Source organism: Colossoma macropomum, unplaced genomic scaffold (genome assembly GCF_904425465.1).
Source record: "Colossoma macropomum unplaced genomic scaffold, Colossoma_macropomum, whole genome shotgun sequence".
NCBI classification, from domain to species: domain Eukaryota; kingdom Metazoa; phylum Chordata; class Actinopteri; order Characiformes; family Serrasalmidae; genus Colossoma; species Colossoma macropomum.
In genome coordinates this window covers 3,580,720-3,603,945 of record NW_023495267.1, presented here as the reverse complement: position 1 = coordinate 3,603,945, position 23,226 = coordinate 3,580,720, and the positions used below count along the sequence as shown (strand labels likewise).

The window sequence follows — 23,226 nt, the reverse complement described above, 5'->3', positions numbered from 1 at the left end:
TTGTGACATGATAATTTGAGCAATCTTAGCAGCCCCTTTTTAACAGCTGTCAGTTCGATTCAGATATCACTTTGGCACTGTTTTTTTAATGTAACAGTTATTAAAGCTTGTGTAATTTCCCTCATGATCTGTAACATTTCGCTTCATTCCAGCGATCCTCGTCTCTGTCTCTCATCAATTCCCTAGCGCTCACCCCTTAATGTCTCTGCCATTGAAATTCTTTAACCCTCCCCACCACCACTGCACACACACCTCCTCATACCCTCTCCCTTCTCACATTCAGACGTCTCCATATTAAAGAAGCGATTAAGCCAAACCAAATGTCAGCCATATTGACACAAGGCTGAGCCCTCTTTTATGGGGCAGTCGGGTGTAGCGGCATTTTAATAATAAGTTCCAACCACAAATAGAGGCAGTTGTGTGCAGTGAAGAGCTTGAGTTTTATAAGCTTATAATTTATTTGATCTCCTCATAATTTCATAATTCTTGGAACACAGCAGAGAACAGATCATACAGTACCGTGCAAAGTCACAGACCACCCTTCATTTATTTCATTTCAAGTCAAAACGATCATTAAGTACAAGTTATTCATGTTTCAGGAGATATTTCTGAGAAGATTAGGTATAAGATAAAACACTTGCATAAGGAAGGGGAAAGTCAAAGGAAAATTCAAAAAATGATTAAAAGATAAAATGAGAGAAAATGGGACTCCTAACAGCCATGCTGTCAGATAAACAGCACTTAAAGCTTATATCTTTGAGAGAGAGGAGAAATCAAGCTCCTTTCTTGCTTCAACCTGAGAAAATCCACAGGTGTTTCTGTCCATCCCTCCACTGTGAGCAAACAACTTGCTATGAGTCTGAAATGATGTGTAGCAGTCAAGAAGCCATTACTGAAAAAAGGAAACGGATAAAAAATAGACAAACAAAGAAGCTGCTGGTGTTCTGAAAGCAATAGACTGGTCACTCTAGAGTCTGGAGTCCAGACCTTGACATCATTGAATGTGTTTAGGATTACTTGGATTGTGAAGAGCAGAAAATGCATCCAATGTCTTGCACTGAACTTTGGAAGGGTGGAAAAACCCTGCAGATTTCTTTGAAAAAATGAAAGCAAATCTCCTAAAAAGAATAGAAGCTGTAATAAAAGCAAAGGGTGGGCACACTAATTACTGAAAAAACTGTATTGTGTACTGTGCAGTTTTCTGTTAAAAATACATTTTGTGCTTTTGCCCAAAATGCTGAAATGGAAAAGCTTGTGCTCATTGGCTGTTTTGACTGGAAAATAAATTAATGAAGGGTGGACAGTGACTTGCACAGTACTGTACATATTGCTGTACATATTTCAGTCTCAAGTGTGGGATAAATATAAATGGCCCTTTGTTTGCCTCTGGTATGCATTTGGACTGTGTAGTGTTTAATTAGCAAAAGCCAGAATAGATGTGATGGTTAATGTAACACATCACAGTGCTATAGATGTCTGTAGTCTGTCGCTGTCTGGGAATGCCATCTATGTTTTGCCTCATAAAAAACAACTTTCAGTCATTCAGATTGACATGCAGTGTGAGGTTGGCATGCTGTTTGTACCTCATGGTGTAACACATCAGCTGCAGAGTCTGTACTGTCTCTCTCCCAGAACATTACAGTCATTTGGACATACTTGAAAACCCAGCAATAATGCGGGTCCATTGAAGAGCATTCCAGGAAAACTCGCTTGCCCGATTAACCTGTTCCGTCGGTTCGCATGATCAAAACAAACAAGGTATTCTGAGCACAGCAAGGGGGTGGGGAGGGATAAGAGTACTCACTCCAGTCAACTAAAAATAATCCAAAAAACGCCAAATGTATACGTTAGCAACGGAAATAGCAGCACTATCTTGGTAGGGTACAATAATAATAGAACGGACCCTCTGGCTGTTCCTGATTACTGTGGAAGGTGCAGACCGGGCTACTACATAAACAAGCCAAAGTAAACATTTCTTTTCAAAGGCAGAACGATCTAGTTTTTTTGCTGATTAAGAGGGATGTGAAGTTTTTGAAGTAAAGATATGAGCAGGGGTAAAGGATGATGGTAAATGTAGTTCAGTTGGTTTATATATATTCACACTGTGGCTCTTATTTGGGGTTTAAAATATTTTGCAACCACTTCTTTGCCAACCCGCCTCCCGCTCCAGCTGCCACTCCAGCCCTCCCTCCCCACACACATCAATATAGTAAGTCTACTAATCAAATAGTAAGTGTGCTCTCTTACTGGGCCTACATTCCTCAGCTAGCACTTCCCCACAAAACACAAATCTTTAGCCTGGCGCTGAAAAATGCCTCAAGTTCAGTGGTCAGTCAAAATGCTCCATCAGAAACGAACTCACCCAATAGAAATTCATAATAAACGTTAACCTGTCTTCCATGGCCTGTAGGTGGAGCTGTTCAGCAGAGCTTGAATGTACGCGTCAAAATTATTTTCTCTATGTTTGATAAGGTATATATCCTGTAGCATCGCTCTAGTAACACCCTGGGACCACGTCGCGACCCCCAGATAAGCACCCCTGCTGTAGTCCATACTCTTTTAATGTCTAGATACAACTGATAACCCAAGCAAAGATAGTAAGAGGTAATTTTATTTTTTGGGGGGGGACTTACATTATATCCATCGACTAACTACAGGCTTATTATCCTTCGCCCCATTGAGATTTGGCTTCATGAGGTGTTGGATTAGTTTAGAGACATCATACTCAATTTGTTCCCACCCTAATAAGTCTACATTCCCCACGTTTAGCCCAAAATTTCTCACGCTTGTCCCCAGACATTCTCATTACGAAATCGTGTCTGGCCCTGAGGATTATTTTTCAAGCTGCGACCCACACACCAGTATAGTGCAGTTGCATACGCTCAGAGGAGCACTTACAGCCCAATTCTTTACATTTGACTGAAGATGCACCTACGATTGTCCACCACTGCTGCAGATGCCATCCAGAGAGTTGAACTTTCTGGCTGTGTAATAATTATCTTGGCAGTAGACCTTGATTTAAATCTACGCTTGACAAAAAATGATTATGACAACTGATTCCAAATTTTTGAGTGCTACCGTGTGTGTGGTTTCATTTAAGCTTCCTCTAGCACTTCTGTCTATGAGGGTTATTGGCTGTGCTTTAAACAAGCCTATTTGAGGTCACAGACTGGAAAAAGAGCTCAAATATAATATGGCTCTTATAAAAATGATCATTTCCATTTGGGAAAACCTGATGGAAAAGCCTCTGCTGTGTAAATGAATTGGCACTAGCCTTCCTCTTCAGCTGGGGTGAAGCACGTGAAGCAGGTTAAAAAAGCTCTGCCTTAATAGACCATGCTGAGTTCCCGAACACTAATGGTGTTGTAGCAGGCGTCCCGCTGCGTTTCAAAGTGCCCTCTTTTATAGGACAAGGACTCCCTTTCCTCTGGGTTTTTACTCTAGGACAGGACCAACGCTCTCAGTGGGAACATCCCATTTTTTTCTTCTTCTCCCTCTTTTATATTTCTCTTATACTGAAACAATGGAGATTTTTTTTGTTTTGCTTTGTTCTGCTCACATTCCCTCCAAAGTAACTTCTGTTTCATTTGAGGCATGGTTTGAAGTCATGGCAATTTTTTTTCCTTTTTCCTCATGTGTTAAGTGTGACCAGGTTGCTGTGGAAACACTGTTGCGTGTTTACTTCCTAACCGAGAACAGACGGCGAGCAAAAGCAGCTCAGATCCTCCTCATTCACACCAGGCATCCAAGAAACGTTCAGGGTCCTTTGCAAGAACTACAGCAAAGGACAGCACAAAAAAGAAATACAACATACAAGTATGTTGCAGCTAATCAAGCCTGAACTTTTTCATTACCAGCCCTTTTTTATTTGCTGTGTTTTTGTGTTGTTTTGTTTAACCATTAGCACGATGATGCATCAATTAATAGAGCACAGCTAAAAAGCCCTGCAGCGTGTCTCTGTGATGCTCGTGCATCCGTGTGCATTGCATACGTGTGCGTGTACGAATCGTATGCTTTCATGCTCACCTCTTTCAGCGTGTCCCTGCCCTCTTGAGCGCAGTGCCTGTTACCTGGTTACTGCCAAGAGAGTCTTGTTTTCAGCACGTCGTGCCTCATTGACGTCAGCGGCTCTCTCTCTCTCTTTTTCTCTCCATCTTTATCAGCCTCCTCTTTCTCTTTTCTCTCGCGAGTCTGATGTGTTTTAATTTCAAAACCAGGTCTCCTTCGAGAGGCCAGAACAAAAACCCAGCAGACAAAGCCTCAGCGAGGCGTGTCCTCAGTAAACATTAATCTCGAATAAGACTAATGAGGCAGCCTCTAATCTCGAGTGCTCGAGCGCGGGCCCTGCTGACTCTGTGCAAATAGCCTTCGCGCTCATTCACAAATGAAACGAGAGGGAGAAGCAGCACGAGCACGCGTGGGTTCAAATGAATGACTCATTTTCACTGTATCATTTTAGCCTGCATGAGAGATAAACACCCAGCCTCATCTGTTTGGTTAGAGAAAGTTTTAGTGAGAGGGTTAGTTTTAGCCACTTATAAGTTAATGAGGTCGTGGCTCTTCTTGTGTAAGGTCTTGGTTATTTTTTTCTTTTTCTTCCTTTTTTGTTCTGTTTGACGTGAGGTCTCACAAAACAGCATTATTTTCACTCCTAAACTCTTTACTGCTTACAGATTAAAAGCTTTTCGGTTGGTGCAAGGAGTTCTCAGCCATGTGCGTGGACACAAAGCTTTCTGACCTGTTCCTTACTCTGCACATCCTTCTTGTCCTCCCATTGTAGCGATCAGTTCTTAATGCTTTTATTCTTAGGAATGCTAAAAGATCCGAGACGTTTTCTCCTTCTTTCACAGATCTCTACAATATGCATCCCATGCATCTCGAAAGCTGGGGAAGTTATCGATGGCTTTTCACCTAACAAGAAGGCAATACCATAATACGAACCATAAAAGCGCTCCATGCACAGCTGGCAAAATATCGCTATCATTTTTCCTTGTAATATGGCATGCCTTAGAGTTCAGTGACTGAGCTGTAAAGAGATATTACAGGGAAAAAAATCTAACTTATAGCTGTAATTTATGCTCAAATGAATCCATACGAGCAAAAGAAGTCTTTGCGGGGCCTGCATTTGTAACAAGCAGCAATTTCCAATTAAAGGGCTCTGCTGTGTTTCTGCATGTTCCGAGGCCGAGAATTTGGGCATAATGGAATCGATGAGGGGCTTTGCGTCGTATCGTACTTGAACTTTCCCAGCTCTCTCAAGCCTCCTGCTAATTTTCAGTGCTTTGATGCTGAGTGTGGCGGCGTAATGGAAACAAAAATGGAAAGATGAAGGACCTTGCTATGTACGGCATTCTACTTGAACTTAACCAACCTCCCTCCTCCCTTCACTCTCTCTCTCCCTCTTTTCCTTCTTCCCTCTCTTCTCCTGGTTACCATCAAGACCAGTCCCTAGACAGCAAGAGGGAGGGCTAATGGAGGCCGCCTCTCCAGCTATTGATTACGCTCCAGAGGGAGGGGGGAGAGCATCACCAACACAGCCAAACATGATTGAATGTAATTCAATAAGAGGGAGAATGTATCTCTCTCTCCTTCACTCCCTCACTCTCTCGCTTTCTCTCTCTCTCTCTTTCTCTCTCTATGATACTTATCGGCACTATTGTAAGAAAACCTAATATCACCAAAATGTTAACTTTATTAATCTGTTTCAGTCACGTGACTTTTTTTCATGCATATATGACCATATTAATGATGGTCTCCATCTGCGTCTCAATGGGAGCGATGGTTGAGAACTGAAGAGTAACTACACCCTAAGACCTTTTTTAATTAACAGCTCAAATGCTTTGCTCTGTAATAATAATATACACCAGCCTTGCTTGAAATGTAAAAACATCTTTCCAAACTGTAAAAATATAATTTTTATCTTGGTCAGTTCCGCCTCAGCAGCGCCCCTCTGGTTCAACTCTGCTATAGGCTTGGATGATGTGTCTTTGTACCAAAGTACGATGACACATCACAGTATGCAAATCAGTCAACCAACGTTACCGCTGCCTGATGACGCTCTACTCGTGCTGCACTCATAAATATGAAAGCACAGGAGCATGGAGCGAAAACAGTAAAACAGTAAAACATTTCTTTTGTATTTTCTGATGGCTGTTTTCGCAGTAAACTGTGCTGCACACAGAATATATTTTGATTGTCTTGGTCATCAAAATGGCAACGCAGTCGCACAGTGACATCGCATGAAACAGTCTGTCTTTTCTTTCTTTTGGTTTCTTCATTCCTAAATCTCAAAGTCTCACCCATACTCTGTCTCTCTGATACTATTCCACTCCAGCTCATTGTTCTGGCATACTGTCTGTGTGCAGGTTTCAACAGTGAATTACTCTCAGGTGAGGTAATCTCTAACGGCTGCTCTAAACGTTCCAGTGTTGACAAGAAAGATTATTTCTCCTGGCTCAAGCTTAGATTAAGCACAGTAACTATTTTTTTAACATACAGTATAGATGAACTGGCACATATAGTTTCATACCTGTGCTTTCAATTAAAATTCCTTTGCTTGTAGTGCTTATTTGTTTTCTGTGGACTGAACTGATCTCAGTGGTTTTGTGAGCTGCCAGATGAAGATTTCCAATCAGTTGACACAGCTTATGATTTGGTTATACATATGCTGTGATTCAGCCTTAAGCAAGGAGAAGGAAAAAAACTTGGCTGCCCACCGTAGGCCCGACTTCAAAGGGCTTTTATGTGTAACAGATCCTTAAATGTGAGAGTGCAAGGGTTACATGTAAATAACGTTATGGAGCTAATTTATAATTGTAAAATAGGGAAAGATTTGCAAACATTTATTCACTTTCATACCCCTTTATGCGTTTAGGTGCACGTGAACTGCTTCAATCCCTCTCTCCCTCTTTCTTTTCCTCTTATGCTCCCTCTCTTTTGCCCAAGCCATGCATGCATGCACACACACCACAAATCTTTCTACCGTGACCTCTTCCCTGTTTCCCAGGTGTTGGTAACAGGAGCCAAGAGAGGGTTAATGCAGGTTTAGAGAGAGGGAGAGGAGAGAGAGAGAGAGAGAGAGAGAGAGAGAGAGAAAGAGAGAGAGAGAGAGAGCTCCTTTTACAAGGCCATGGAAAACAGCAGAGTGGTTCTCACTCTGACTCACAGGCAGAAGAGCTTGACTCTTACAGACTATGCATGTGGACCATTTCCTCAGACGTAAAGTTTCATATCACTGCTGTCATTGTTATCGCATAAAAATAACAAGCGTGTTAATGTCCATTAACCCTTAAACTTCAAGTGTATTATTTAGAAAGTAATTGTTACTACAATATAATGTAGAAGTCAGTCTTCATTCATTCAATTTCCAGTAAAAACGGCCTTTAAATTATTCATTTTTCGGGAGATATTTTGGTTACATTGCAAAAGAAAGGTGAAATTCAAAGGAGTATAATAAAAAAAAAAACCAGGAGTTTCTAAATATTTAAGTTAAAAAAATAAGTTAATCAAAAAAGCATAGAGAAAATGGAACATCTAACAATCGTGCAGTACCTAGTAATCACCAACACTATCAGATAAACAGTACTTAAAGCTTTCATCTTTGATATACACAAGATAATCAAGCTCCACTCTTGCTTCAGATCCGAAAAAATCCACAGGTGTTTCTGTCTATCCTTCCACTGTGAGAAGACAACTCAACACTATGAGTCTGAAAGAATATCTAGCTGTCGGGAAGCCACTACTAGGAAGATATGATAAAACAAGAATAAAATTGACCAGTCAAACAAAGATGATGCTGGTGTCCTCAAATCAACGGACTAGCCACCCCAGAGTCCAGACCTCAACATCATTGAATGTGTTTGGGATTACTTGTGTTGTGAGCAACAGAAAATGCAACCAACTTGTAGCACTGAACTTTGGAGGTGTGGAAAAATATCCCTCCAGATTTCTTTGAAAAACTTAAAGCAAATCTCCTAGAAAGAATGGAAGCTGAATGTACACTGTAATAACGGCAAAGGCTGGTCACACTAAATACAAAACATTTTGATATTATATTTAGTTTTTTAGACTTCTATGTAGTTTTCTTTAAATGTATATTTTCTGCTTTATTTTTACTAATGAAAAATGAATAACTATACTTAATGGGTTTTTTTCACTGAAGTTAAATAAATGAAGTGCTGAAGTTTCTGGCTTACTGTTACGATAACTTAATATGTAAGTTATATAGCTATAAGTGTAAGGAATTGTGCAGGGCGTAATTTTTTCAGTTTTGCAGGCTTATTTTTCAGTTATAGATTTTAAGATATTCTGTAATTTTGAGAGTGAGGTACTAAAATGTGAGCCACATATAGGTTGCTATAGTTTACAGAATTAAAAAAAGACTCTGGATTAAAATCTGAACTTGAAACATATGCATGTAGTGTGTGACCCCCACATCGATTTGCCTTTTTCACAGAGCAAGGTAACTTTGGCAGTTTAGTGTAGCACAACTCAAAGTATGTCATTAGCTGACCTAATTCAGCTGGAATCACTAATGACAGCAAGGCAGGCTTGTTCGCATGAGGATATGGATGAGGGTTACCAAAGCGACGCCCAGTGGTTTCTAGAGCCCTACGGTATGTGACCTGATTTTACACTGTGGGCTCGAGGTAAGCATAACCACCAACCTATGTGTGACCTTCGTAAACATTGCTGCTCTTATTCAACATCATATACAGCATTGTTTGTTAGGTGTGAATTAGGCTTTCTTTTAACCTCCCTACCACCACCCAACACACACACTAGTAAAATTCATAGACGTGTGACCTGTACTTGCATATTGCTGCTGTCATAAGAAAATTAAAGGTTTTTTGTAACTTTTTTCAAAAAATGTTACTTTACGCTTTGTTTGAAAATACCAGCTGCCCTTAACATTGTGTCAAGTTTAAGGAGTAGTGGACCAATAGAAATTTTGGAAATTTTATTTTTCCACTTCACAAAGTACTGGGACCTTTGGCACCAGAAAAGTGGAACTCTGCTTTTTCCACTGGCCATCGGTCCAGTTCCACTTTTATGGTTTTTGTTACCTGCTAAAGATTAGTACCTAAAGGGCCGAATGATACTTGAAAGTGTTTTCCTCTGTCTTTGGAAACACTTACAGCTGAATGACAAAGCCAATGACAATTCAGCAAATTCTTTACCCTTCTAGGTGAAGATAAAGTTCAATAATGGTCAATAACTTTATTTTCCAGGTAAAGATAAAGTGGGTTAAAAGTAGGACTATTTGTCCTTAGAAGTCCACGTCACAGTAAAATGTTTTCACACGTCACAGAAAAATGTTTTGCTTGTAATAAAAAAAAAGCACACTATATTATTTCCTGTCAGCATAACTAGTGCTAGGCTAACTAGTAAGCAATAACATCATTTCATACTCTCAAGAGACAAGAATTTAAGCTTTTCTTAACTCTACACTCTGTGTAAATGTAGACATTTTTGGGAGTGAGCAGAACAGTGCAGTTTTGTTTCATGTCAGCGAATAAGTTAAGTTAACTAACAAGCAAGGTAGCTAATTATCCAAATCAGATGTGGCTATGAAGGTTCCAGCTGTCTCTCAAGCAACTGGAAAATGAACTAGAACCAGAACTGTAAGTTTTGTTGATTCCCATTTATATTAGTTCTTGTTATTTCTCCTGTAAAGTTAGCATTTTCTACATGATGTTTTCTAATAAAAGCGACTATACGAACACACCATTGGTACAGTGGAAAAAATAGAACATTGTATTTATACACCATTAAGACATGAATAAAATATCAACTCAGTCAATTAAACTAAACGTCAGAATTGTGTTGATGTGGTATATTTTATTCATGAAATGATTTACAGATTTGAATCAAGTAAATTCACTGCATTATTTTTGTTTTCCGTGTATGGAGGGCATGTTGGTTTTGGGGTGAATGGTGTGTCATAGAAGGCTGTGTGTGTTGGCGAGCAGGGCACAGGCGAGCGAGGGTTGCCTGGCCACAGATTGATGAGGCCTGCTCCGTGGCAGGGGTGGGGGTATAGAGTGTTGCAGTACAGCCATCCTGCTGGCACGTCCTGCCCTCTCTCCACTCTCCCCTCCCTGCCTTATCGGAACTCCTAATTGTCCTTATGAATATTTTAGAGGCAGCAGGAACAGGGGTGGGGGGGCGGTGGCGGTGGCGGGGGCTGCTATGGTTTCAAGGGCTCTGACGGCTAATGATCCAATCTGTGGCCAGAGAAGAGATGGAGTGAGAGAGCAATGGAAAAAAGAAAAGAAAAGAGAGAGGGAGAGAGGGTACACAGAAGAATGACAGAGGGAGGGAGGTATAAGGGATGAAAGAGAAGTTCAGACATGTTCACATGTCTTGTTATGAGCTTAACCCCTTAAATTCGGGCTTATTATTTAGTTACTAATCCTAAGACATATTTAAGCAATAGAACACAAAAAGGAGAGTGTTATCACAAATAACGTAGTGGCTGTGATATGGTTGCATGGCTGTGAAGTCGTAGATCTTCATAGCCATGATGGTATTCATGATAATGCATGATCTTGAGTGCTCTATTGCCTTTTTACACAAAGTACAGAAAAAAAGTTAAGCAATGAAACCCAAAACATTGATTAAAATAGAGAGCACCCTTCATTTATTTCAGTTCATTTTTCAGTGTCAGGAAAAAAGTAGTAAACATATTTAACAGACAATTACACAGAAGCCTCCACATCTAATCTTATCTGATGGTGAATGTTTTACTCTTCTGCCAGGTCTTGCACTGTTGTTAGGAGTCCTGTTTACAAATTTTCTGCACTATTTTGGATTATTTTATATCTGTCCAATCTCCTCAAAAATAACTCCTGAAAAATGAATAAGTTGTACTTAATGGCTGTTTTGACTGGAAATTAAATAAATGAAGTGTGGCTTTCATTTGGCTTTTGTACTGTATTGTATGTTGTTAATACTGATGATTTCCTCTGCCAAAAAAAAAGTAATTCCAGCAATTTAAAGTAAAGCTGCCAGTGTTATTACCAAGCAACTAGTGATCAACATTGTGATACAGGTATGGTGCCGTTAACAGGTTTTATGTCAGGGGTCCACACTTTCAACCAGTCAGATTGTGTGTTTGGAACTAACTATTGTGTGATATCCAGTACTACTATGCAACTACTTTGTAAGGTGTGTAGTTTTGAGAATGCATCTTGACAGGTCCTTAGAGTGTGAGGGATTAACCTCTTAAATGGCCAGGGCCCACCGGTGGGCCCAAAGTTTAATTATACACTTCTATAACTTTAGAATAGCTCAACCAGTTTGCACCGAAGACCCTGTAGATACTGAATAATGTACATAATAGTATGAAATAAGGGATTTTAAAGGATTGAAGGCAGACTTTGCAAATGCAGTTGAATTCTTGCCTTTCTACTGATTACACATATTATACAGTAGATTGGGAATAAGATATTGAGGCCAGTGGGGATGGGAGAAGTACTTTGACACCACATTGTTCGCACCAGTTCATTTCCCTCTGAAGCCCATACAATGACTTTGAGATGCCTTCATCCTCAATTCGGAGTTTAATTCCCAGTCTGCTCTCGTGTCCCAAAATACCCCCTGATTGAGAGTGCGTTCTTCTCTCGCACTGGCAACTAATAGCTTCGTTGAGCCTGTCGATATTTAGTTTCTGGGCAGCTGCCGTTCTTAGCCAGCTAGCTATTGCTCCCTGAAGTGCAACGCACCCGCTAATAGGTCCCTGCCATATTCATAAAAGCGATAATCTCAGTGGTCAACCGCCAGTAATTATCTACCATATATGGCTAAGCCCAGATGAAGGCATTCTCTTTCTCACGCTCTGCTGAGATCTATCAGTCTGACTCCCAAAGTAGGCATAAATCCTCATGTGGTGTTTATGTGTGGAGGGCTGTGATGTGAGCACACGGCTATTGTCTGGTTTGAGGTGAGGAGTGGGGGGCATATTGGATTTCAGTGTGTATTGTTTTTTCTAAACAGCTGCACAGCGATCATAATTACCACACAGCCAGCGGCAGAGGCTACAAACGAGCCCCCGCCGCTCAGCTTCCTGTGAGGACAGCGCGCAGACAATAGCACCACAGCCAGGAAGGACGCACGTGAGGTCACTTCCTGCTCTGTGGTCCTGTCACCCCCGGTGGTGGGGTTTGAGAGGCTGGACAAGACATGTTGGAGAGAAACATTCTCTGATTAGCTTTACTGGATAGAATAATGAGGCAAATCTATACACACAGTTTTAGTCCTTCAGTTATTTTTATTTTTTTTTTTTAAAAGAGGAAACAGTTTGATTGCTGTAGTAGAGCTACAGGTGCTGATGCCATGTAGCTGTGTGTGGGACCAAAGTCAGTAGAGAGGGCGAGAGAGAGAGCGAGAGAGCAAGCAGAAGCACTGAAAGCCTTGTCTCTCAGATGTTCTGTATGAGCAGAAAAGCTCCAGCAGATAAAAGGCTTCCTATCAGCCACCTCCCCGCGCTGATTTTTTTCTCCCGCTGAAAGGGCCCCTTTGATAAGCCTGTTAGACGGAACTCTCCGGACACAATGGTGATGTCATGAGGGTCGGTAGGCCACCTTCCCTAGTGTGTCGATCTGGACACTAGCTCATTTCCGGTCCAGAGGGCCTATGGGGGGTTAGGCGAGAAGAGGTATGGACTCTCAGCGCCAGTGACGAACAACGTTTCAAAAGTTGTGTAGAAGGTTAAGACTTCAGAACCTCAGAAGACAATTTATTTACCAGTATATTATGCAATCATAAGATGCACAGGCATATATTGGAAGTTTTCTTGATGTAGATGAATGGAACAAAAAATAAGATAGATATAAGTCATTTGTAGGAAGCAGTACAAAAATTTATAGGTGTCCAGAATGATGATGAAAAGAGTTGATTTTTCTTTCATTCTTGAGAAAGCTGTATAACATTGAGAATGGAGTTATAGTAAAAGAAGCGCCCAGAATACCTCGTATTTGCAAAGTTGAGATGAAATCACAAGACATATAACTTACTGTAAATAGATAATTATAATATATTATTTTTCATTTAAGAACTTCCCAAAAACTTCAAATATTGAAGAAAAAGAAATATACAAAAATACCTTCTGGTGTTTAGCATATAGCTGCTGTAATAAGAAAACTTTGTATCTCCGTTTTTGTCGTTTTTCAGTTTTTGACATAATTTGAAAATACCTTTTGTCCTTTACATTTTGTGTAAATTTCATGAAGGATGGACCAAAAGAAATGGCCCAAAATGACTGGGAAAAAAGTCTGGTTCCATTGACTTACATTAAAAAAGTAAAGTAGGTTTTTTCCTTCTCGTGTACAGTTATCATTTTGGAGATACAAGGTTTTCTTCCGACAACAGCGATATAGTATTTAAATCCACAATGTAATGTTACGTATTAATACATAAAGCAACAGCAGTAATTAATATGCCAAGTGATTCTTTGAACAGTAGTGTATAACAGTCAAATGGATAAAGGCATGCAATGTCCTATGCACAAGCTAATAGAAAAAAATATCTATGCACGCAAATGTTTCTATGCTCATTGTCCATTTTATCAGCTCCACTTACTATATAGGTGCACTTTGTAGTTCAACAATTACAGACTGTAGTCCATCTGTTTCTCTGCATACTTTGTTAGCCCCCTTTCACCCTGTTCTTCAGTGGTCAGGATCCTCATGGACCCTCACAGAGCAGGTACTATTTGGGTGGTGGATCATTCTCAGCACTGCAGTAACACTGATGTGATGGTGGTGTGTTAGTGTGTGTTGTGCTGGTCTAAATGGATCAGACACAGCAGTGCTGCTGGAGTTTTTAAACACCTCAGTGTCACTGCTGGACTGAGAATAGTCCACCAACCAAAAATATCCAGCCAACAGCATCCTGTGGGCAGCGTCCTGTGACCACTGATGAAGGACTAGAGGATAACCAACACAAACTGCAGCAGCAGATGAGCTATCGTCTCTGACTTTACATCTACAAGGTGGGCTGTCAAAGTAGGAGTGTCTAATAGAGTGGACAGTGAGTGGACACAGTGTTTAAAAACTCGATGATGTTGTGGCAAAGGTAGATAACCTCAAGAAAGCAAGACCCACAGTTGTCACAGCATTAGAAGTACAATATACAAAAACGAGAAAACACTTCACAGCAGCATGATAGTAATGCACAAACAAAACAATAAATAAATACTCGAGTTTCAACATGTTTTCTGCTCTCTGCGATAGTAACAAAGTGATTTTAACTAACTAGCCTAGCAAGATCAGTAAAGATGTGGTAAGGTTCCAGAAGGACATTGTCTAGTTGCCCCGGGACAGATTAAAGTAGTGCATGGAAAGATTCTATATGTATTTTAGGATGTGTTTAGGATGATGATGCAAACACTTAAAATCTGCAAAATACACAGTCATAGAATCACAAACATCATATACACAAGAAAAATCACAAATAAAATTTAAAATGTGTCTATAGTTATTGTCAGCTGATGTTGTATCAGATGTTACCTAGGCAGACATGCCCCACATAGAATCACAAACCGTGACACAAATTATTAAATGTGGGCTAAATATTGAAAGAACATGAAAGATAATTTAATATTTTGCATGATGAATTCAATTTCTGGTGACATTATTTACATTTATTTCTCAACATTTAGATTTATTTCATAAACAGGAACATAATTGTTAGAACAGTCAATTAATCTGAGAAATTGTCGATGCATTAGCCAATTACAGAAGAAATTGTTAGTTGCAACCCTAATCTAAGTCAGTGGTAGTAGTGGACATGCAATCACATTTTGCATTGACCGGCCAATGATCATAAGTTATGCATGTTGCGCATATATGTAGGTTAGTTAAAGACATTTTTGTTAGCCTTAGCACTCTGCCACACAAACACATACACAGACACATACACAGCTGTGTTTTAGTCAGAAGTGGAGAGTTGACAGTCCACATATCTCTCTCTCTCTCTCTCTCTCTCTCTCTCTCTCTCTCACACACACACACTTGTTTTTTCCTCAGGACCATTTCTCCTTTATTTTAGATGTTGGGCTTTTAGACCTGCAATCTCAGTCTACTTTTGTATCTGCCTTTTATTCACGTACAGTACATGAATAAGTCACACTCAAAAAGCCCTTGACACAAGGGTGGCGGTTGGGGGGTGCAGACTAATGGTTTTTCAAGGCATAGTGTTGGGCCATTTCATTGAAAGTGCTTCACAAGGAACAGGTAATGTAGGTGGCTTATGCAAGAACTTCACTCAATGCTATTTTTAGTTCCCTAAAAATGTGTTGTAGATTATACTTTTATAATTTAAGTTTTAATTAATGGTTGGGTTAAATAAGAAAAGGCTGTTTGTAACCGATTTTTGTAAAGTGACGTCAGGCATTTAACCCAGCTGGCTTTCACATCACTTTCACTGTTTCCTACACATTGTAGACATGCCTATTTTCTTAAAAAGCATTCAGAGTGGTTCCCTGTGTGAATCTTTCAGAGTGGGTCATTTGGATTATTTGAAAGTAAAACTATGGTAGCTTTAGAGACGGAGATGCTAGGAAGAAGTTATGCTTTAGAAGAGTAGCCTGCTTTGGTGTGCCTATCTTTCTCTCTCTACGTTACACACACAAGCAGCTATGTCCTGCTGGCTTGACGTCAGTTTCTCTCTGTCTTTCTCTCTCTCACTCTTTTATTTTCAGTATGAGCCAATATTTTTTTTTAATCAATAGGCCTCTGGCTAGCTTTGTATAAAACACGGATAATGGCTGCCTTCCCACTGTCCTGTGCCTGAGACATCCAGGACCTGCTGAATAGATTACACAATATGGGTCTTCAGTGTTCTTTCCAACCCCCTTCATACCCCCCCACACTCCCCTCCCAGCCCCACTCTTATGACATACTCTTTTACGCACAAGCGGCCCTCACTCTGGCCAACGCTGCCTGCTCTGAAAACAATATACATAATCTCTTTGACATCTCAGACATGTTCCTGTCCAAGCGCTTTGTGCCATGGCCTAGAAACTGGAGTCCGTTGTAACAATCCGCTCTCCACGGTGAGAAAAACCATACATTTAAAAGTGTAATTACAAATGCAAATGATGCAGTTTAATCAAACTTGTGAATGACCGTCTCGCCCCTCTTCCCTGAGCTTGGAGTTAATGGATTCAAACCCATCCAAATGCAGTGCTTGGCAATGCCTTGTATGCCATTGGTGCAAAGTGATTGCAGCGTTAGAGGATCTAGTAGGGCATCAAATGACAACAAGTGTTGTGGTGGGGATGGTGCTGGTGGGGGGGGTATTGGTGGGTGTCATGGCTGATGACCTTCAGGCCCCCTTCTATGGCCATGTTGGTGTGTGGAGGCTCTTGATTGGCCGAGGTGGCCTGGCAGGTGTTGGGGAGAGGGCCACCTGTTCGGCCATGTGCTGATTCCATGATCCGTTTACTGCGAGCCGCAGGCGGAGACTGCGGGACAGCCGAAACATGCCAAGTCATTTAAGAAGGATTTACGAGTGCGCTGTCCCAGCATTTCACTCTGCAAAGTGCTCGCCTTCGCAGCTTGAGAAGCTGTCTCTCAGAGGGCATGGGAGTCCCAATAGGGGGGCACGTGTCGCTTCTGCATTTCAGCATTTCTCCACCACTGCTCATTCACACCAACTCAGACCTAGCTCTTAAACTGATAGTTTGATGAAACATCAGATGCATGCATTGCCCTGAATGTAGTCAGTCAGCCAAGACACGTTCGGTGTCTGAAGTTTGCTTCTTCAGAATTGCGCTGGATCTCCAAGGCTAATTTATCTAACAAGGGGCTTTTACTCACTGATTGGCATCATGCAAATTGCATACACCCTTGCCTCAAACTACAGTGAGTTGTTAAGTAATCTCAAATAGACCTGTATATGTGGTTTCTGGCACTGTTATCTAGGGACAAAAGTATATTGCATAACTAAATGCTGGTGCCATCTTTAAGCCTGAATTTTGTACATTTTATAGAGCTGGCTGAAGCCCAGCTGCTTTAGCCAGCACTGCTATGTCCTATTGCTATGACTCCATGACTGAAGCCCTCTCATCAGTGCAGCTTTTAAATGAAACATTCCATTAATTGCTCTCTTGTTGTTTCCAGATGATTTGTTTATCACTGAATCACATTTAATCTGAAGTATCATTTAGAATCAAAACACCAGCTACTTTTAAACAGAAACCACAGAAATTGCAAATGTAATCTGTAGCCTCCATATGCCTGCGTGATGCACGTGCAGAGAAGGGCAGTCAGACTCTGTTTGGCACAACACTGGCACTATTAGTAATTCATCAGACTTTGCTAGACAGTTCTTGCAGAACTATGGATAATTAAACAAGCAGCAAACTAATAAAACAACAGCAAAGTGGAAAACAGTTCCCCTCAAGAGCCTCCCAATTGTATGAATGAGAGTGAGAGGCTACAATCGAGGAGAAGTTGATACCATTGGCTGTACAAATGATATGTATGATATATATATGGTTGGAATGTGCAGATACAGTTACTCTCACTGGACGTCAGTGATGAAAACTGTAAACTGCGTTCACCCTGTGGAAATAATGTGTTCAAATTCAGGTGAACTCTGCATTCACATGATGAAAATAATGTTCTTGAATTATGGAAAGAAATCGTTTGACAGCCCTAATCAATATCAATCCTAACATTTGATTCACAAAAGGAAGGCATCTATCATAACACCTCCGTTTGCAGCATGCACAGAGGATATTCACAATGCCTGACCTTTTTGCTATGTATATATGATGCCCTGTATGCTGTGTGCCCTGGCACTGATGCTTTGCCACTGGTGGCCCCCTCCCTGGCCTGGCGGGGCCCAGCGGGCGGGCGTGCCGCTGGGGTTTAGTGTGGAAGGCGGCGGCCCTGCCCTGATCTCGCCTCTGCTCCTCCGGTCCGGCCACACCATTGCCCACATAATGAGCAGGTTGGGACTTTAATTTGCAGGTCCTGATGGAATCCGTGGCACTCTTGGGGAGAAAGTGCATAGTTTCCCGGGTAAACACAGGCCTGCGAGCGCACGGAGGCCTCCGTAAACAGGAAATGACTCAGGAAGGCGTCGCTCAGAAAGAGAGAGCGAAAGCCACTCTCTCCTGACCCGCCCTAAATAGTTGTACGGCTTTGCCGAGGGCCTACAAAAGTCATTAGCAGTGAACCACCACTGCAGAATCAGAGATGTGGTGTTTTAGATGTTTTTATGTATGATTATATTTTTGCATGTATCATATATATTCAGACTGCATCTGGATCAGTGTAAATTACATTTATCTGATTTAAATATGTACATCATTTACACAGGAATGAAATATATCAACACAATTATTGCCAAAAGTAAATATACCGAAAGTCAATATTGTTTCGCTGTGTTTCATTTATGTGATGTATACAATCAAAGCATCCTTTTTTCAGTGTAGCTCATATTTTAGTAGGCTTAAAGCAGCTGTGGTGAACTATGAACATTAGATACAATATTGCAGGCAGAGCAGGTTCATAAAGAACAGCTTAACTTACATGGTTAGTAAAGCTTGTGATGACATTACAGGAAAGCTATGTGAAATAAGAGAGGGTTTCTATTGTACCAAGGAGACTCATTGCCACACTACTAGTGGAATATTAGCTTGACATACAGTTGTCATAGCAATAGGATAATTGCTTTTATGACGTATGTATCTGACTTCTGAACTGAAGCATGATAGCGTGCAGAGGAAAAAGCGCTTTGAAGAATACACAGTGTGCTTTAGAAACAGCATCTGAAGTAGTGAAAGCAGGCCCAGAGTGCACAGCTTGGCTTCACACGTTGTTAGATGGACTAGATAAAGATGAGCACGGGTCTCACCCTACCGCTACAGACCTGCCTGAAAACAACAGCTGCACCATACCCACACATACCCACGCATACCCAGCCTGTCAAAAGTTTGGGGACACATTGCCTTTGTATGTTTTTGTTTGTTTCTTTTCAGTTAAGCAAGAAAAATACTTGCAAAGATTTTGTTAGCATAAAACTCTACCATACTCAGCTTCATTATCATCAAAGTGTCTTCTTTGTTATAGAGAGTAGGCCTAAAATTGTGATTTTACAGTTTCTTTTCCAAAACTGTTGTTAAAAGCATAATCGTTTGTCTTAAACACCTAAAATGTCTGAGCGCTTACATCACAACAAGGATAAAATGAATGGGATTTGGCATTGTTTTCAAAGAGCAACTGTAGTCTTACGGATGCCAGACGTGATCCTGTAACAGGAATGCCTGGGGACAACAACGAGAAGTCTATGGCTAAATGTGGGGAACATAGACTTATTATGGTGGGAACAAACTGAGTGTGAAATTTTGAAACCAATCCAATGCCTTATGAAGGCAGAACTCACAGTTAGGGGCAACTGTGCACTCATCAACATTGTCTGACGGACAGTAAGCCTGTTGTTAGCCCATGGCTGTGATGTAAGTTAGCATCGCTGAAAAGTTCCCTCCAAAAACTCCATTAAGCATGTGTCGTATGTGTGGAGAACACATATAAGCACTATATGTATATATATATAGCTAATGATAGCATTTCACTAGCTAGCTTGATTTGCTTGCATAATTGAATACTCTAGCTGTTAAAAGAGCACAGACCAGAGGAATTTGGGAATGGATTTTAGAGAGGGCGTACCCACTGCAGTCCAGCACCAAAAGTTTAACCAGTTCTCCACAGATGTGTATATTCTCATTACAAGATCATGTGTAGCCCAGTAAGACCAGGTAGTACTGTTGTACACAGTTGCTTAGTCTTCAGTATATTAAGTTATTGCAAACTGGCTAACAAAAACAGGCTCATCTGTGTTAAAAACGAGGTGAAAAGCTAGATGTCCCCAAATTTTGACAGGCAGTGTACATGCACGCACTCTGGGGCTTTTTATTCTATACAGACTTTGCTCCAGTTTCTGCAAAATGTGACTGTAGCATCCAAAAGTCTGCTGTGACCTCCTCAGACAACCCGCCATAACCTTTTGACAGGGAACTGTATCCATCAAGTAATAAACCATGACACAAAATTCAGATTGCCAAATGCTGGACTGCCATCTCTTTCACGCATTTCAGACATATGAGAAGGAAAAAAATGTCCCTGTAACAGGATATGTACAAACTTTCTTTTTTTTTTTTTATACTAAGCATCCGTACTATCAGCTTAAAATAGGGCTAATATTTTGCTTACGTATATCACAGTAAAGCAGGCTTCTCCCCCCCCTCCCCTGGTTGCTCCTTGAATAAATCAGTCTATTTCATGGTCAAATAAGCATTAGTGACCCGATATGGTAATCCATTATTTCGGCACGCTACTCTTACACAGCTTGGCTCTTGTGAGTGGCAAGTGTGCTGGAAGAAACTCAAAGCAGCTTCCAAACGGCTGCGCTGTGGGACTTTTCTTACGTGAGGCTGACTTCCAGCTGGGTAGCTTATGATAACTGAAAGATAATGAAAAATGCATTGAAACACACACATACACACACACATACATACGCTAAGAGGGAGTGTATGTGAATGTGTGAGAGAGTGAGTAAGAGAGTGAGAGAGCAAGAGAGAGAGAGAGAGAGAAACATGATTTGGCTTCTCCTGAGCCGAATGTTTTTAAGGCAGAGGATAAGGACTGACAATTCAATTTTCTTCCACAGTGGCTAATGCAATAGCCATGGAGCAAGCGTCACAGTATTAGCTGTAAAAGCATTTACCAAATTAGCCTTTGGAGTGCTACCAGTGTAAGTTTAACACCCTCACTGTGAATCTATTGTCCCCATTATCCGTATGCTAAAGTGCATATGTAACTATAGATAACTGAATCTATAGTGTAGCTATGAGTTAATTAATCTCATGTTCTCTTCCTTAGCCTAACAATGCTGTTGGCTATTCAGTTTTTACTTTAAAAATGATATTGAAATCAATCGGTAAGTCCATGTTATTCATGTTTCAGGAGATATTTCTGAGGAGATTAGATATAAGATAATCCAGTTGCATAAAGAAGGGGAAAGTGAAAGAAAAGTAAGTGAAAAAACAGGAACAGCAAGACCTGGTAGACCACCAAAACTGTCACCATCAGATAAACAGTACTTAGAGCTTTCATCTTTGAGAGAGAGGAGAAAATCAAGCTCCACTCTCACTTCAGATCTAAAAAAAATCCAGAAGTGTTCCAGTCTATCCATCCTCTGTGAGTAGACAACTCAGCAATGCAGGTCTGAAAGCAATTGTAGCTGTCAAGATGCTGTTACTTAGAAAAGGAAATGGACAAAAAATATTAAAATGTGCAAATCAAACATCAGCATCATTGAATGTGTTTATGATTACTTAAATCGCGAGAAGCAGAAAATGCAACCAACTTCTAAGACTGTACTTTGGACATGTGGAAAAATATCCCTGCAGATTTCTTTGAAAAACTGAAAACAAGTCTCCTGAAAAGAACAGAGGCTGCAATAAAGGCAAAGGGTGGAAACAGTAAATACTGAAACATTTCATACTCTGTTTAGCTATTGAGGCTTCTGTGTAATTTTTTTGTTAAATATGTTTTCTGCTTTTTTCCTGACACTGAAAAATGAATACCTTGCACTTAATGGCTGTTTTGATTGGAAATTAAATAAACGAAGGATGGTCTCTGACTTTTGCACACTGTTGTATATGTTATAGTGTTACAACGTATCAATCGCCGTTGTCATGGGTAAACCTCAACTTTTTTTTTGGTTTAAATTTTTAAACATCTTTTGAAAACAGCAGCTGACCTTTACATAGTGTGAATGTTTTATGACCACTACAAATTTAAAAAAGCAAACATTTACAGATGCATTAACAGATGTTAATGTTTTATTCTTTCATCTCCCATAAAGAGATTCAAAGTTTTCTTATGACAGCGACTTTTGTCATTGTAACTATTCTCCTCTTATCAGAACAGTGAATGATTATGCCTTTGCAGAGATTTTAAACAAAGCTAGCAGCTGGAACCTGGACAAGCCACTGCAGCCTCATTATGTTTGCATGTTTCTGTGTACAGCATGTTTGAATTTTCCGATTTTATTGCAGAAATTAAGAACCAAAGGCCATAGTGACTGTGCCAGTCCCGATCCAGATGACTGTTTTGGCCACAGTCCCCTCATGGACGACCGTTTCAGCAAACTAAATGAAGAGAGTGATTTAATATACAAGCGCTCTGCTGTAAGTACTGCCTCCTCCTCCCCTGCCGTTTTGTGTTGATCCCTGTTTCTATTGTTGATGTTCACTACAGGCGCTAAACAAGAAAGAACACAGAGGCTGTGATAGCCCGGACCCCGATGCCTCATATGTCCTCACCCCCCACACAGAAGAGAAATATAAAAAAATTAATGAGGAGTTTGATAATATGATGCGAAATCATAAAATCGTAAGTAAACGCAACATTCTTGCTTGGCTTTATGGCAGAAAGGACACTCCCTCCCCCCTTTTTCGTTCACCTTCTTCTTTTTTTTTAACATCATCCCACCCTGCAACCTCTGTCCACACTTTTTATGCAAACACAGACTTTTTCAAGCATTAACCTTTTTTTATTCTTTTTTTAGTTGGACATGCAGTCTTTTTTTTTCATTGTTTATTGCAACCCAGTTTTTTGCACACCCCGATAAGATCACATTGTTTGGATAGGTGTCGCCCTTTTTGGAGACTCAGCCGAAAAACTAATTTTGCAACATTAGGCTTTGTTATGATAACCAAATACCACCACCAGAATTTCAGCCAAAAGCCTCATGCAGCGAAGAAAGCAATTTACAGCAGAAGTAAAACTAGAGACAGATTTATGCTGCCATGAAAAATATTTCCCTGGGAAGATTCCTCCAGTTCAGAGTAGTGGCTTGCTATTGACAGATCCGGTGGCTGGGGGTGATTGATGTGTTCTTTTCCACAAGCCCAGTTTACACCCCGGCGGATCTGGAAATTGAATCTTTTTTTCCTTCAGAGCTACACTCTACCCAGGTCATGTGATAGGGGGAGAAGATTGTGGGGAGCTTGAGTGTTCCCACTCTTGCTTTTTCCTCTCGCTCTCATTAGAGCCACTTTCTTTTTCCCTCACTCGTCCTAGTAGGTGATAATACCTGGGTTATTTGTTCATCTCCCTTGGCGATTCCTTTTGTCCTTTTGTTCCCTTAAAGGGTCAATATTAAGAAAAAAGAAGGTTTTCTTACTTTTTTAATTAAAGAGTTTGA

At 40.6% G+C, this 23,226-nt stretch overlaps 1 protein-coding gene across 8 annotated transcripts in view; it reads left to right on the top strand.

The window, feature by feature from the left end:
- Positions 1–23,226, top strand: part of mef2aa (myocyte enhancer factor 2aa) — a 123,793-nt gene that overhangs the window by 69,425 nt on the left and 31,142 nt on the right. For 5 of the 8 annotated variants that reach the window (XM_036561644.1, XM_036561638.1, XM_036561642.1 and 2 more), the window contains one exon: positions 22,278–22,412. In XM_036561644.1, coding sequence (XP_036417537.1) covers positions 22,278–22,412 — 135 coding nt within the window. Of the gene's footprint in view, positions 1–22,075; positions 22,208–22,277; positions 22,413–23,226 lie in introns of all 8 variants that reach the window. The other 3 variants (XM_036561645.1, XM_036561643.1, XM_036561646.1) reach the window with 2 other exon arrangements.